At 34.9% G+C, this 11,899-nt stretch overlaps 2 protein-coding genes across 4 annotated transcripts; both read left to right on the top strand.

The window, feature by feature from the left end:
* LOC7484668 (protein EFFECTOR OF TRANSCRIPTION 2) lies at positions 1 to 3,427 on the top strand. 3 transcript variants are annotated; one of them, XM_052453953.1, is made up of 4 exons: positions 30 to 139; positions 346 to 717; positions 1,269 to 2,302; positions 2,585 to 3,427. In XM_052453953.1, exons 1-4 carry the CDS (start codon positions 65 to 67, stop codon positions 3,171 to 3,173), a joined length of 2,070 nt encoding a protein of 689 aa, XP_052309913.1. In that variant the 5' UTR covers positions 30 to 64; the 3' UTR covers positions 3,174 to 3,427. The 3 variants fall into 3 exon arrangements, with proteins under 3 accessions (XP_024460011.2, XP_052309913.1, XP_052309914.1); XM_052453954.1 differs by having other exon boundaries at positions 1,269 to 2,584; positions 2,867 to 3,427; XM_024604243.2 differs by having other exon boundaries at positions 1 to 139; positions 1,269 to 3,427.
* A 6,081-nt stretch (positions 3,428 to 9,508) lies between these two features.
* LOC7497616 (RNA-binding protein involved in heterochromatin assembly dri1) lies at positions 9,509 to 11,574 on the top strand. The gene is made up of 4 exons (XM_002309184.4): positions 9,509 to 9,652; positions 10,475 to 10,811; positions 11,155 to 11,225; positions 11,328 to 11,574. The coding sequence occupies exons 2-4, from the start codon at positions 10,483 to 10,485 to the stop codon at positions 11,339 to 11,341; spliced, it is 414 nt and encodes a 137-aa protein (XP_002309220.3). The 5' UTR covers positions 9,509 to 9,652; positions 10,475 to 10,482; the 3' UTR covers positions 11,342 to 11,574.
* Positions 11,575 to 11,899: the final 325 nt, after the last annotated feature.

Genomic DNA, 11,899 nt, shown 5'->3' with positions numbered 1-11,899 from the left:
AGAAAGGAAGCAGCGTATTAAATGTCATCTTCTTCACACAGAAATATGACGGGGACAGGAGGGCATGGATGTCGGTGCCAGATTGAAGAGGGAAGACTATAAGCGAACCAAGCACGACTCCAGCTTCTCCAAATGGCAGGTTTGATAATTTCTTCCTTTACAATTTTGTTACTTTTTTAGTTTCTTGCTTGCCGTTGAAAATTGGCTGCGAAAAACAAGTGTTTTAAACTGCTTTATATATAATATGCCTGCCAAATGGAATCTGGGGTCTTCATTTTTTTTTTTCCATATCGGTTTCTCACGCTTTCAGTTTGTATACATTGATTCTTTGTATACATGATTCAGCTTCTCATTGGCCCTTCTGACTGGCAAGACTATTTCTCGGGGAAGGAAGGAGCTTCTCGATATAGGATCCACAATCTCCCAACTACTTCTGGCCCGGGACTATATGAGCTTGGTATTGCTGTTCCTCGCTCTGGGCTGTCGCGGCGTGATGGTGGCAAGCTTGTCCGAGATGACATAGTGGTGGTTTACCTTGGACAAGCTGACAATGTTAGAACCCGACTCCAGCAATACGGTCGTTCAGGTGCCCATTTGGGTAATACTTACTCAACTGGCCATGTGAATGATTCTAAAGATGATTCTCTTCAAAAAGGGCTAGGTTTATTTGAAGAGATATTCTCAAGAGGCCAGTCCATTGTGTATAGATGGGCTCTTGTAAGTATTGCCTTTTACTGTAAGAAAAGTTTATATTAAATTTTCTCACTTAGATGTCAATGATAAGTACATTTATAGTGGCAGCTGAAATTATGCTCTGAATAATCATTTAGGTTTTAAACTTTTGTGAAATTATTGGGACAAACATGTTTTTCTAGGATCAAACATGGTGTTTGTTTAAAGAATTTCCAGTCTTCTATTCAATAATAGCATTATTGAATTAGATGTCTAAGATTTCCTTAGTTTCCATTCTTTTGTGTGCATGGTAGTTATAAGAGCACAAAGGAGGCAGAGAGGTAGTACTCAATATCCTCCCTCTTTTAGAGTTCTAGGCTTCAAAGTTGACTTAGGGGATGAAATTATGCACATCAACAGTTCTGCCAGATACTTGTAAATACATATAAGATAAATCCATATTCACCACCTGCAATTCTAGTGTGCCTGCATTATAAATTCTTGGGCATATAAGAGGGAAACGTGCAAATCTTTTGGCATGTATATTTGGAAATGTATTTCATCTTTCTACACTGTTTTTCCTGAATGTTGAACAGATGAAAGATAAGAGGGATGCTGAGGAAACGGAAGGTAAGCTGCTTGGCACTTTTGATTACGCATGGAATAAAGGTAGTAATGGTACACGCCGTCCCAGTGATGTCCTTCAGAAACTCAATTCAAGGACAACTAGACCTCCAGATATTTTTCAATGGCTTCCATTTTCCAGTCACAAACTAGGAGGTATTAAAATCAAAGCAAGCAAGCCTCTTTCACCAGAAAAGCATGCTGGTTTTGGTGATGAGGATAGCAAAAAATTATTCTTTGGAATTTTTAAGCTCAGCAGATCACAGCCTAGGCTAGTTACAGATAAATATGGCATTAATGAGGACTCCGATTGTATATGTGGATTCATCATGGTTGATGGTATACCATGTAGAAGGCCACCAGTTCCAGGGGGAGAGAGATGCGAGGAACACAAAGGGAGGAGAGTTTATGGATCCAGTTACAAATCCATCGCACAAGGAAATTTACATTATCCACATGGAGCAAATCTAGATTCCACAACTCACAATGACCGAGAACATGAAACCACATGTGGGGTAAATTTAGGTGATGGGACTTTTTGTAGGAAGCAAGCTGTGGCAGGGAGGAAAAGATGTGAAGAACACAAGGGGATGCGGGTTAACACCTCCGTCTTAGAGCCAGCAGCAGAAGACAAAATCCGTATGTCTGCCCCCAGTTCGGTATTCAATTCTTTTGCTGACGGCGTAAACAACAATGCCTCATCTAAACATAATGCAGATAGTACCTGGCAATGTGGATCTTCAAATAATCCTGTCAAGGAACATTTTCCCAATACTTGTGGAGTAATGTTGGGAAATGGTTCATTCTGCAGAAGGCAACCCATTCTGGGAAACAAAAGATGCTGGCAGCATAAAGGCCAGAGGGTTGAATGTAACTTGTCTGGGGTAGACAGTTCAGAGCCAGCAGCAGAAGAAAAAATCCGTATGTCTGCCCCCAGTTCGGTATTCAATTCTTTTGCTGACAGCGTAAACAACAATGCCTCATCTAAACATAATGCAGATAGTACCTGGCAATGTGGATCTTCAAATAATCCTGTCAAGGAACATTTTCCCAATACTTGTGGAGTAATGTTGGGAAATGGTTCATTCTGCAGAAGGCAACCCATTCTGGGAAACAAAAGATGCTGGCAGCATAAAGGCCAGAGGGTTGAATGTAACTTGTCTGGGGTAGACAGTTCAGAGCCAGCAGTAGAAGACAAAATCCGTATGTCTGCCCCCAGTTTGGTATTCAATTCTTTTGCTGACAGCGTAAACAACAATGCCTCATCTAAACATAATGCAGATAGTACCTGGCAATGTGGATCTTCAAATAATCCTGTCAAGGAACATTTTCCCAATATTTGTGCAGTAATGTTGGGAAATGGTTCATTCTGCAGAAGGCAACCCATTCAGGGAAACAAAAGATGCTGGCAGCATAAAGGCCAGAGGGTTGAATGTAACTTGTCTGGGGTAGACAGTTCAGAGCCAGCAGCAGAAGAAAAAATCCGTATGTCTGCCCCCAGTTCAGTATTCAATTCTTTTGCTGACAGCGTAAACAACAATGCCTCATCTAAACATAATGCATATAGTACCTGGCAATGTGGATCTTCAAATAATCCTGTCAAGGAACTTTTTCCCAATACTTGTGGAGTAATGTTGGGAAATGGTTCATTCTGCAGAAGGCAACCCATTCAGGGAAACAAAAGATGTTGGCAGCATAAAGGCAAGAGGGTTGAATGTAACTTTTCTGGGGTAGACAGTTCCTCGCTGAGGTTCGATGCACCAATTTGTGAGGTTACATTACGTGACGGTTCTGTCTGTTTGAGAGCACCTGTTCAGGGGAGGAAGAGATGTGACCAGCACAAGGGGATGAGAGTCTCCACATCCTATCACTACTGAGAGGTATTTGCCGAAATTAGTAGCCCCCTGAATAATGTAATTTGTAGCATGTTGTCCTTGATATGGTTGTGCGCTATGGCACAAAAGGAACCGTAATAGCCAATTTCAGCTAATATGAGTTTGGGGCTTAGTTGTTGTAGCATGTTGTCCTTCAGAGATTAGGACAATGGTTGTATATGTTCAATTGCTTGACACTGTGCCTTTGTACTGCTGTTTTAAAATGTGAAGACTTTGCTGCACTGCCATTATCACCACCGGTTCTCAATACTCTTTGGTTCCACCACCTTTATTTCAATCTGTTTACCACCAGGTTCACATTTTTTGTCCTCAGTAAAGATTCATTCTACAGCAGCTTCAATGTCAAATGTGACAACCAAATCCCCTAAACCTTGTGATCTAGCGATCTGGTGTTCTCTCTGTGTTCTCGTCATTCCTTAAGCCTTCTCGCCTTTTCACTTCTACCATTGTGCCATTCAAACTGCCGTATCAGAATACCACAAATCTCTTAAACCAAAATCTCAACCGATGTGCCCAACGACCAAGAAATAAAATGTCGTTTTTCACCGGAGATTTATCAATCTCTAACATGAAAGCCAAAATCTCATATCATATCCATCATATTTTTGCTAGATAACTAGTAATTTTGACAACTCTAGAGCTTGCGGTGGAAATTTATGACTTTGTATTCAACTAGCCATTTAAGTTTAACATAACATGCTTATAATTTCCTTGATGCATTATAGTCTTGATTAATCTTAAAAATAAATAAATAAATAATAAATGAATTTCAAAATTAGTTTTATCTTTATATTATATTTCACTAGTAAGAATTGATGTGATCTACTTGCATCTTTACAATAGTGTTGTGCATTTATGTAACTATCATGGATCAAACCTTTGGTAATGCTATTAAAACCATTTAAGAGCAACTAAAGCTCATAGAAACATATATGAACAACATGTCTGAAAGATTTAAGCCTGCCGGAGATTTTAAAAGCATGTTGCCTTAATGTCAATGAAAATTACAACAATAACCATTATATACATCACTATGAACATCACTAATGTGACTGGTTTGTACAGTTCTTGAGATGTTAGTTCACTTTTCAGCTTCAGGTTTTTTTTTTTCAATTCATTCAATACCCAACACTTTTTCATGTGTGTTAACCTCATTCTATCATAAAAACATTCATTTAATCATTCATTCATTAAAACAATATAATGTACATAACATTCTCATATGTAAATTCACTAATTTTCCTTAATAATTCAAAATGATAGCTAATCAAGGTTCCTTACTTCTTAAACACATTAAATTCAGGAGACAAGAACAAGAAAGAAAAGTTTTCTACTCACTTCTTTCCCTTCTCCTATTCTTTTTCAAAATAGACCTCCCTTAATAAAACAACTTTTGAAAATCTTCAATTTCCTTACTTAATTCTTTTCTAATCCCTCTTTGATCCTTTTATTGATCTCTCTTTGATGTTTTTTAGCAAGAATTTTTCATAAATTTGCTTCAATATTTCTCTCTTTTTCTCCCACAAATGGCCGGCTAACTTTTTCTATTTATATTATCCTTATTCTCTTAATTACAATTCTGCTCTTCCTCTTTAGTTCAACTATTTTTTTTTTGTTTTACCGAAATTCCTTCTTAGTTTACAGGTTAGGCTTCTAGTATTTTTCTAATATCATAATATTTTAATTGGAATTTAACAAGTTAATTTAAAGACATTGAAAATAATTTTCAACATAAAAAAAGGACTTTGATTTCTCTCATGTAATTAGCGAACTAATTGAGGAGGGGAAATCATTGTTCCCCTCCTCATATATCATTATTTACAAGAATACCGATCTGTTTTTTTATTTTATTTTTATTTTATTTTTATCTTTTTAACAATTGGTTTACTAGTGTAAGACTCTAGTTAAAAATATTATTGTGTTATAAAATATTGAAAAATTTACCCGAAAATATAATGGAATAAAGTAAATAATATATATATATATATGTATTAAATTATATAAAATGAATTTTTATGGATTAAAACTTCAAGACAAGAGAAGTTGTAAAAAAATCAGTGAGAGAGGATAATAGCTTTCTTGGAAGCCAAGAGCTTCCTCCTTGTGAGGGAAGAAAGGAAAGAAAATTTTCATGATTTCTTTTCTTTTTTTTTAATTAAAACACCTAAGAGAGGAAAATTCAAATATTTAAAGAAGTTTTAAAGGGTTAATAAAAAACTGGTTTCAAGTTTTGAGAAGGGTTACAAGCTTAGATTTAAAGGTGCTAGAAGTTAGGCAAATAAAGAGAAAAAGAAGTGAAAAAAGCTTGGATTTCTCATCAATTGCTTTGTGATTTTTTGTGATTAGAAGGTATCGATCACTTTCACTATGATTAATTTTAGCTTTGGTTTGTTTTGAAGCGTAGAAAGAATTGTGTATATTATGGAAAGTTGAATTTTCGATAATGAATGAATTGTGGAAAAATAAAGAAAAATTATGCTCCCTTTTGAATGAATATTTTAGCCAAATTATTATGAATAATTTAGAAATTTTTATCTAAATTGACATGAAATTGATGTTTAATTATTTTATATGATTGCGGTTAATAAAAAAATAAAACTAAATTGACATCAGATGTGCTGCACAAACCAGTCAAATATTTAGGATTACTAAATAATCGGGTAGACCAATTGACTAGAGGAGCAATGAAATTGGCTTTTGTCAAATTCAATCGATTAAACTGGTTAATCGTTTGGGACACCAATGAAATTAAGTAGAATCTAGTTGACTGATTAGTTGTGTCAATGTGAATCAGTCGATTGTTCTAACCGACAGTGAACTATTACTATTTCAAAAGAATAACTATTTCAAAAATGTGTGTGTGTACAAAACAAATTCCATTGTTTCATGTTATCTATGATCTTGAATGTGTTCATTTGTGTCTTAAATATAGGGTCGTTACAACTGGTGATGAAGTTTCATAATTTATTTTAATTTTATTTTTTATTGATTTATCTTATCATTATGACCAAAGTCACGAGTTTAATGGGTTAACCCAGCTAACTTGAGTTTTTCTTTCTTTTTTTAATTGGTTTTGTTTCTATTTCATCCTTTAACGGTTGATTGAGAATTATATTTCATAATTTTTTTGTTTGTTTTTTATATGGTTATTTTAGTTTCATGACCAAAGTCGTGAACATGGCGGGTTAATCCGGTTGACTTGAGTTATTGTTTTGGTTCCTTGTTTTATTTTTTTTTCAATTTTATCCTTCAACATTGGGTGGAAATTTGGCTTCATAATTTATTTCAATTTACTTTCTATGAGGTTATTATAGTCCAATGACATGGATCACATGACCCAAGTCGCGGACATGGCGGGTTAATCCTGTTGACTTGGATTATTACATGGCGGGTTAATCCGATTGACTTGGATTATTATTTTGGTTCCTTGTTTTATTTTATTTTTCAATTTTATCTTTCAACATTGGGTGGATTAGAAATTAGACTTCATAATTTATTTTAATTTACTTTCTATGAGATTATTCTAGTCTAATGACATGGATCACGAGTTTGGCTGGTTAATTCAAGTTGACTTCGGTTGTTTTTTTTTTTTTAACTTTTTAAAATTTCATCATTCAATATTTGGTTGATTGAGAATTGAAATTCATAATTTGATTCGATTTATTTTTTATAAGGATGTCTCAATCTTATGATCTGAATAACGAATTTGACAAATTTAACATTTTAATATTTTTAAAATAGATACCGTCTTGAATTTTTTCAAATTAAAATATGTTTTTATTTGTTATTCATGTTTATTTGGATTTGTAAAATTAATCAAGTCATATTAAATCAAGCCTATATGATTTAAAAAATTTTCTACTAGAAAATACATTGATAATACTTAAATATTTTTTTTAATAAATTGAAAAAAAATGATATAACCCTAGCATACCATGGTCAATAGTCTAGTCTATATCTATGAAAGTGGATTCTCGAAGTATTATTGAAGCGACAGGACCCATTTCCATTTCTAAAAGCATTCTAGGGAATAAAGTGTGGGGGCGTTGTATAAGGTTTTATTTTTTATTTATTTATTTTATTTTATTTCATGAGTGGAATATTCACAATGTCTGGTAGAAAATGGTGATTAGGATTCCTACTTATCGAACCCTAGCTAGGTCAACAAGCAAGCATCAAATGGAGTCTCTCTGTCTGCTTGCCATTGCAGCATACGTTTGCCATATCTGCTTAATTAAATTAAGAAACCTGAACTTTGGAGGGCATCCTAATCGATCGTTCTTCATGCATCTATATATTATTACTAGTCTGGAAGTCGTATAATAATAATAATAATAATAATAATAATAATAATAATAATAAAGTGTTCAAAGCATAACAAGTAGCTGTGTGTATTTATTATTTTGGCAATAAAATCTTCATCTCAATATCCATATTAATTAAACATGTTCCAATTTGCTATAGTATTTCTCTATATTTGTTTTTTTTTTGGCTGGAGCACTTTTTTTCCTTTTCCTTTTATTTTTTTTGTTATGATTTTTTTTTAATTAAATCGTTAGGGAATAAAATGCATGATTGATTTTTTTTTTATAGAGATAAATATTATTTCAAATAAGTGTCTATTTTTAGATTAATACTTAATTTTATGAGCATATATTTTTATCATATAATTAAATAAAAATAGTTTATAATAAAAGATTATTAACCTCAATAGAATCCATGACCTGGGTCGTAGGGAACCAAGGTCGATTTAATCTGTCATTGTCTTCATATTTTAAAAAATATTGTCTTTTTATAGTTTTTTTAAAAGCTAAGTCATGTTTTTACTGACCATCAAGGTTGCATTTAAACTTATGAAATCGATCGATTTAAGTCGAGTTATCTCTCACGCGATTTAATTGAAAAATCAAGTGAAACAAATAGCTGAGTTAGGAGATTACGAAATTGATCTATTTAGTCAGGTTTAATTTCACTATAAAAACATTACTGCACTCTTAATATTTTTTTATTTTTTTTTTAAAATTAATTCAACCTGCTACAGCATGATGATCAAATATACTAATAATTTCTGTACACTATCCGACCCATCCAACTCAGCTGCCCACTCTCTCCAGCGTCGGTCCGCCGCAATCCAAATTCTAGAAAAAAAATAAAATTGTTTGGAACATTCCCTTTTCATGATAATCAAAGGGGATTTTGCTAGCCAGCCATGTCGGAATGTAATTATGATAGAAGTGGCGGGATGCTTCAAAGCATAGCGGGATTGACTTGGTAATTAAAGATTTTTTATCTTTATTTTTTTTTACAGTTCAGATTTTATAATAAATGTCTAAGAAAATTTATTAATTTTTTAAAGAAATATACCAAGTAAATATTAAGAGTGATCTCTTAAAAGATTTATTAATGTAGTTTTTTTTTTTTTAAAAAAAAGGAGCAAATGAGCACATCGTGTGTATAGATAGACACATGTCAAGCTTGCAAGCTCTCAATCATGGATGCCAGTACCACCGATGCTCAGTAGTAGTCGTGTAGTGTTGAATCTAGACATGTATATACGCTAAGTTAATGGACGCGCGGATAGACAAAGGTTGGCATTAGATATGAATCTTCCCTGTTGCTTTTGCATTATTGCAGAGAAGGAATCAAAATACAAGGAAGGGAAGAATTTGGCATTAGATGTTCATTGTGAGGAACCGATTCCTGATGCAAAATCTCACATTTATGTTCATCCTTTTTACTCAACCAAGTGTGCCTGGACTACATAAAACCTACTCGAGTAAAGGTTTCTTTGCAACTTGGATCATTTATGATCAGTTGTAGCTAGCTAGTGTGTGATCCGCGATGCATGCATCCACATTCTATAATGATATATATATGCCACATAACTAATTATAATATTCTTGGTTTTAATCTCTTTTTTTATAGTAATGGAGGGAGAATATTAATAGGATTTAGCCAAAATGGCTTGTAAAAGAATCAAGTGGGGCTGGTAAAAACTTCGAGCTTGAGGAATTAGTACCCATGGGAGCAATGAAGCTTAAGATTTATTAGCCATGTCAACAACAACCGGCCTCTTTAAGCCAGGCCATGGCGTTACATCAGCCTTTCAAATAACATCTTCCCCTCATAATGCCATGCATATATAGTAGAGAAGTGGATATGTGGAGAAGGAATAATAGCTGAAGAATAATTGAATAGGCATAGCTAGGTAAGAGCAGGCTTATCTCTGAACCTCTCATCCCTTTTTGGAATACTATCTGAAGAAAAGGAAAATAATGATAAGGGGAGAAAATACCATCAATGGCCCCACTCGTGCTGTCAGGGAAGAACAAGTATATAATGCCTCCCAACCCATGCACCAAAATCACCAGCTATATTGATACTCTCGCACAACTACTGTATTAACCTCGCTGCTCTTCAGCTAATTGCTCTTCAAGGCTCAAGCCTTCAGTTCACAGAAGGTTAGCTTCTTCTTTTTTTCCTGCTTCCCATTTTTATAAACGTTTAAGCAACCGCTTGTTCCACTTCCCAACGTGTTATATATATATATATATATATATATTTCTGTGCAGCTGCAATCCGGGTTGAGCCCTATGGTCTGGCATTCTTGCTGTATATGGTGCATGTCATAGGATCAAATGTTGTAGAAAAGAAGCTAGAGTCCCGTAATTAATCAAAACGCGTGTTCATATAGCTGATCTGTTCCTATCTAGCTTAGCGGAAGGAGCTTAGTAGTATATTATGACCTGAGAATACTGCAATTCTATATAGCATGTTTACCATCAGATTTCAATGCCCTTGATTAGTAGCAGCTAGAACCAAGTATAAGTCGAGGAAACTGATGATCAAGGTCTAATTGTCAGCATGCATGCTCATTCAGTCTTAGGCTTCGAGGACCGATGAACACACAAAGGGATGGGTAAGCGTGTAATGTTTCATATATTGTTGGAACAACATTTTAGGTCCATGAGGTCATTACTCATGAAACGCAAGAAATCAAGTAGAGTTGGTCGTTCAATTGTAGTAATAATTCATAAATTAAGTGGTATTGTGTGAATTACCCCCTCATCGTCGTAAAAAGAAGTGACATCGTAAAGTAGTTTTCTTTCACCACAACTAATAATTAAGTTGCATTGTAAATGGTTGTTAATTTGTTTCGCGAATGGATTTTTCATCATTAATGGTTGTTTGTGTCGTACATAATTGTTTGTACTATAATGTTTTATAATTTTTATTTCGCGCTGTAATGCATGTCTGATTGTAACTTGTGTTTTGTCCTGTAGGAGATAAAATGAGCTGGACAGCTGGAGGAGATTGGATGTGCAGCGCATGCCAGCACCAGAATTTCAAGAAAAGGGAAATGTGCCAACGTTGCGGGTACCCTAAGTACGGCGGCCCTGATCCGGCAACCTACATATGCAATGCAACAAAGGTTTTGGCTGGGGACTGGTATTGTTCCGCCATGAACTGTCAAGCTCACAACTATGCTAGCCGGTCAAGCTGCTATAATTGTGGTGCATTAAGAAATGATCATGCTGCAGGTGGGTATGGAAGCAACGCTTATGGATCTGATGGAAGTGATCCTCCTGGATGGAAAACTGGTGATTGGATTTGCACCAGGTGAGTTCACATTGTGAACCTGATTCTGGTCTAGAACACAAATAACATTACATTCCGCTGGTATCATATGTTCTTGAAAATATTATTGTGATTTTCCAGCTGCATTTCGCACAGACGATTGTTTTCGAAACAAGGGTTGTTTTGGTTTTCACTGAAAACAGAAATGATTGTTTGAAGCGGCACAGTCACTATTGCATGGTTTTACTTTTCTAAAAGGAATTAATTATAACTGGGAGAAGTAATAGCACGCAATTAGCACTCAATGTTTGTTGGCGACAAATTATTGCTATAATTTCATGGTACCCTACTGCTTTTCTTTGATTAATAATAATCTATTGGACAGATTGGGATGTGGAGTCCATAATTATGCTAGCAGGATGGAATGCTTTAAATGCAGAACACCGAGGGAATACAGTACGCAAATTTAACTCGCTGCTTCATTTGATTTCTTTGCATATGAAAATGGTTGGCTTGACGTTTCAGTCATGTTGAGAATTTTATTGTTCATCTTTCTAGGTGGTGGATATTGACAGAAAGTTGTAATTACAAAGACAACGTGGATCTTGACTTCCTATGACCCTGGCTTCTCCTCAAACACTTTCTCTTGGTTTCAGTTTTGAGTTAACAATAAGCTTTAGGCTGACATTGATCCAAGGACCTTTCCCAGAAGCACAGGCATGTATTGGAGCTGAGAAATACTCTCTGGCTTCCTTAATTGTGTTCTTGAAATCTATGAAGCTTAAGAATTTTTCCCTCCCTTTAATCGGGCACCTGCAACCAAAATCTGTATCACTTGGGGGTGTGTGTGCGTGTGTGGGTGTTCTTGTGATTGTTGCAACACCTGCTTTATGAGGTGGTCCAAGGAATGCGTAGGAGTAGTAGTGGTTGCTAAGATTAAGTGAGAAATCCATGTCTTAATCAAGGACCGCCACTACAGGTTTGGATTCTACCAAAGTAGAAAATAACCCAAATTGATTTTCCAAAAAAAAGAAAATAACCCAAATGAGACAACCATATTGAAGGAAAACAAAACTCAGACATGCATAAGATTCTAGGAATCCCTATGACATAATTTACTATGGAAGACA

Source organism: Populus trichocarpa, chromosome 6 (genome assembly GCF_000002775.5).
Source record: "Populus trichocarpa isolate Nisqually-1 chromosome 6, P.trichocarpa_v4.1, whole genome shotgun sequence".
Classification (NCBI taxonomy): domain Eukaryota; kingdom Viridiplantae; phylum Streptophyta; class Magnoliopsida; order Malpighiales; family Salicaceae; genus Populus; species Populus trichocarpa.
Note: the sequence above shows the minus strand (reverse complement) of the source record. Positions and strands in the feature narration are given on the sequence as shown.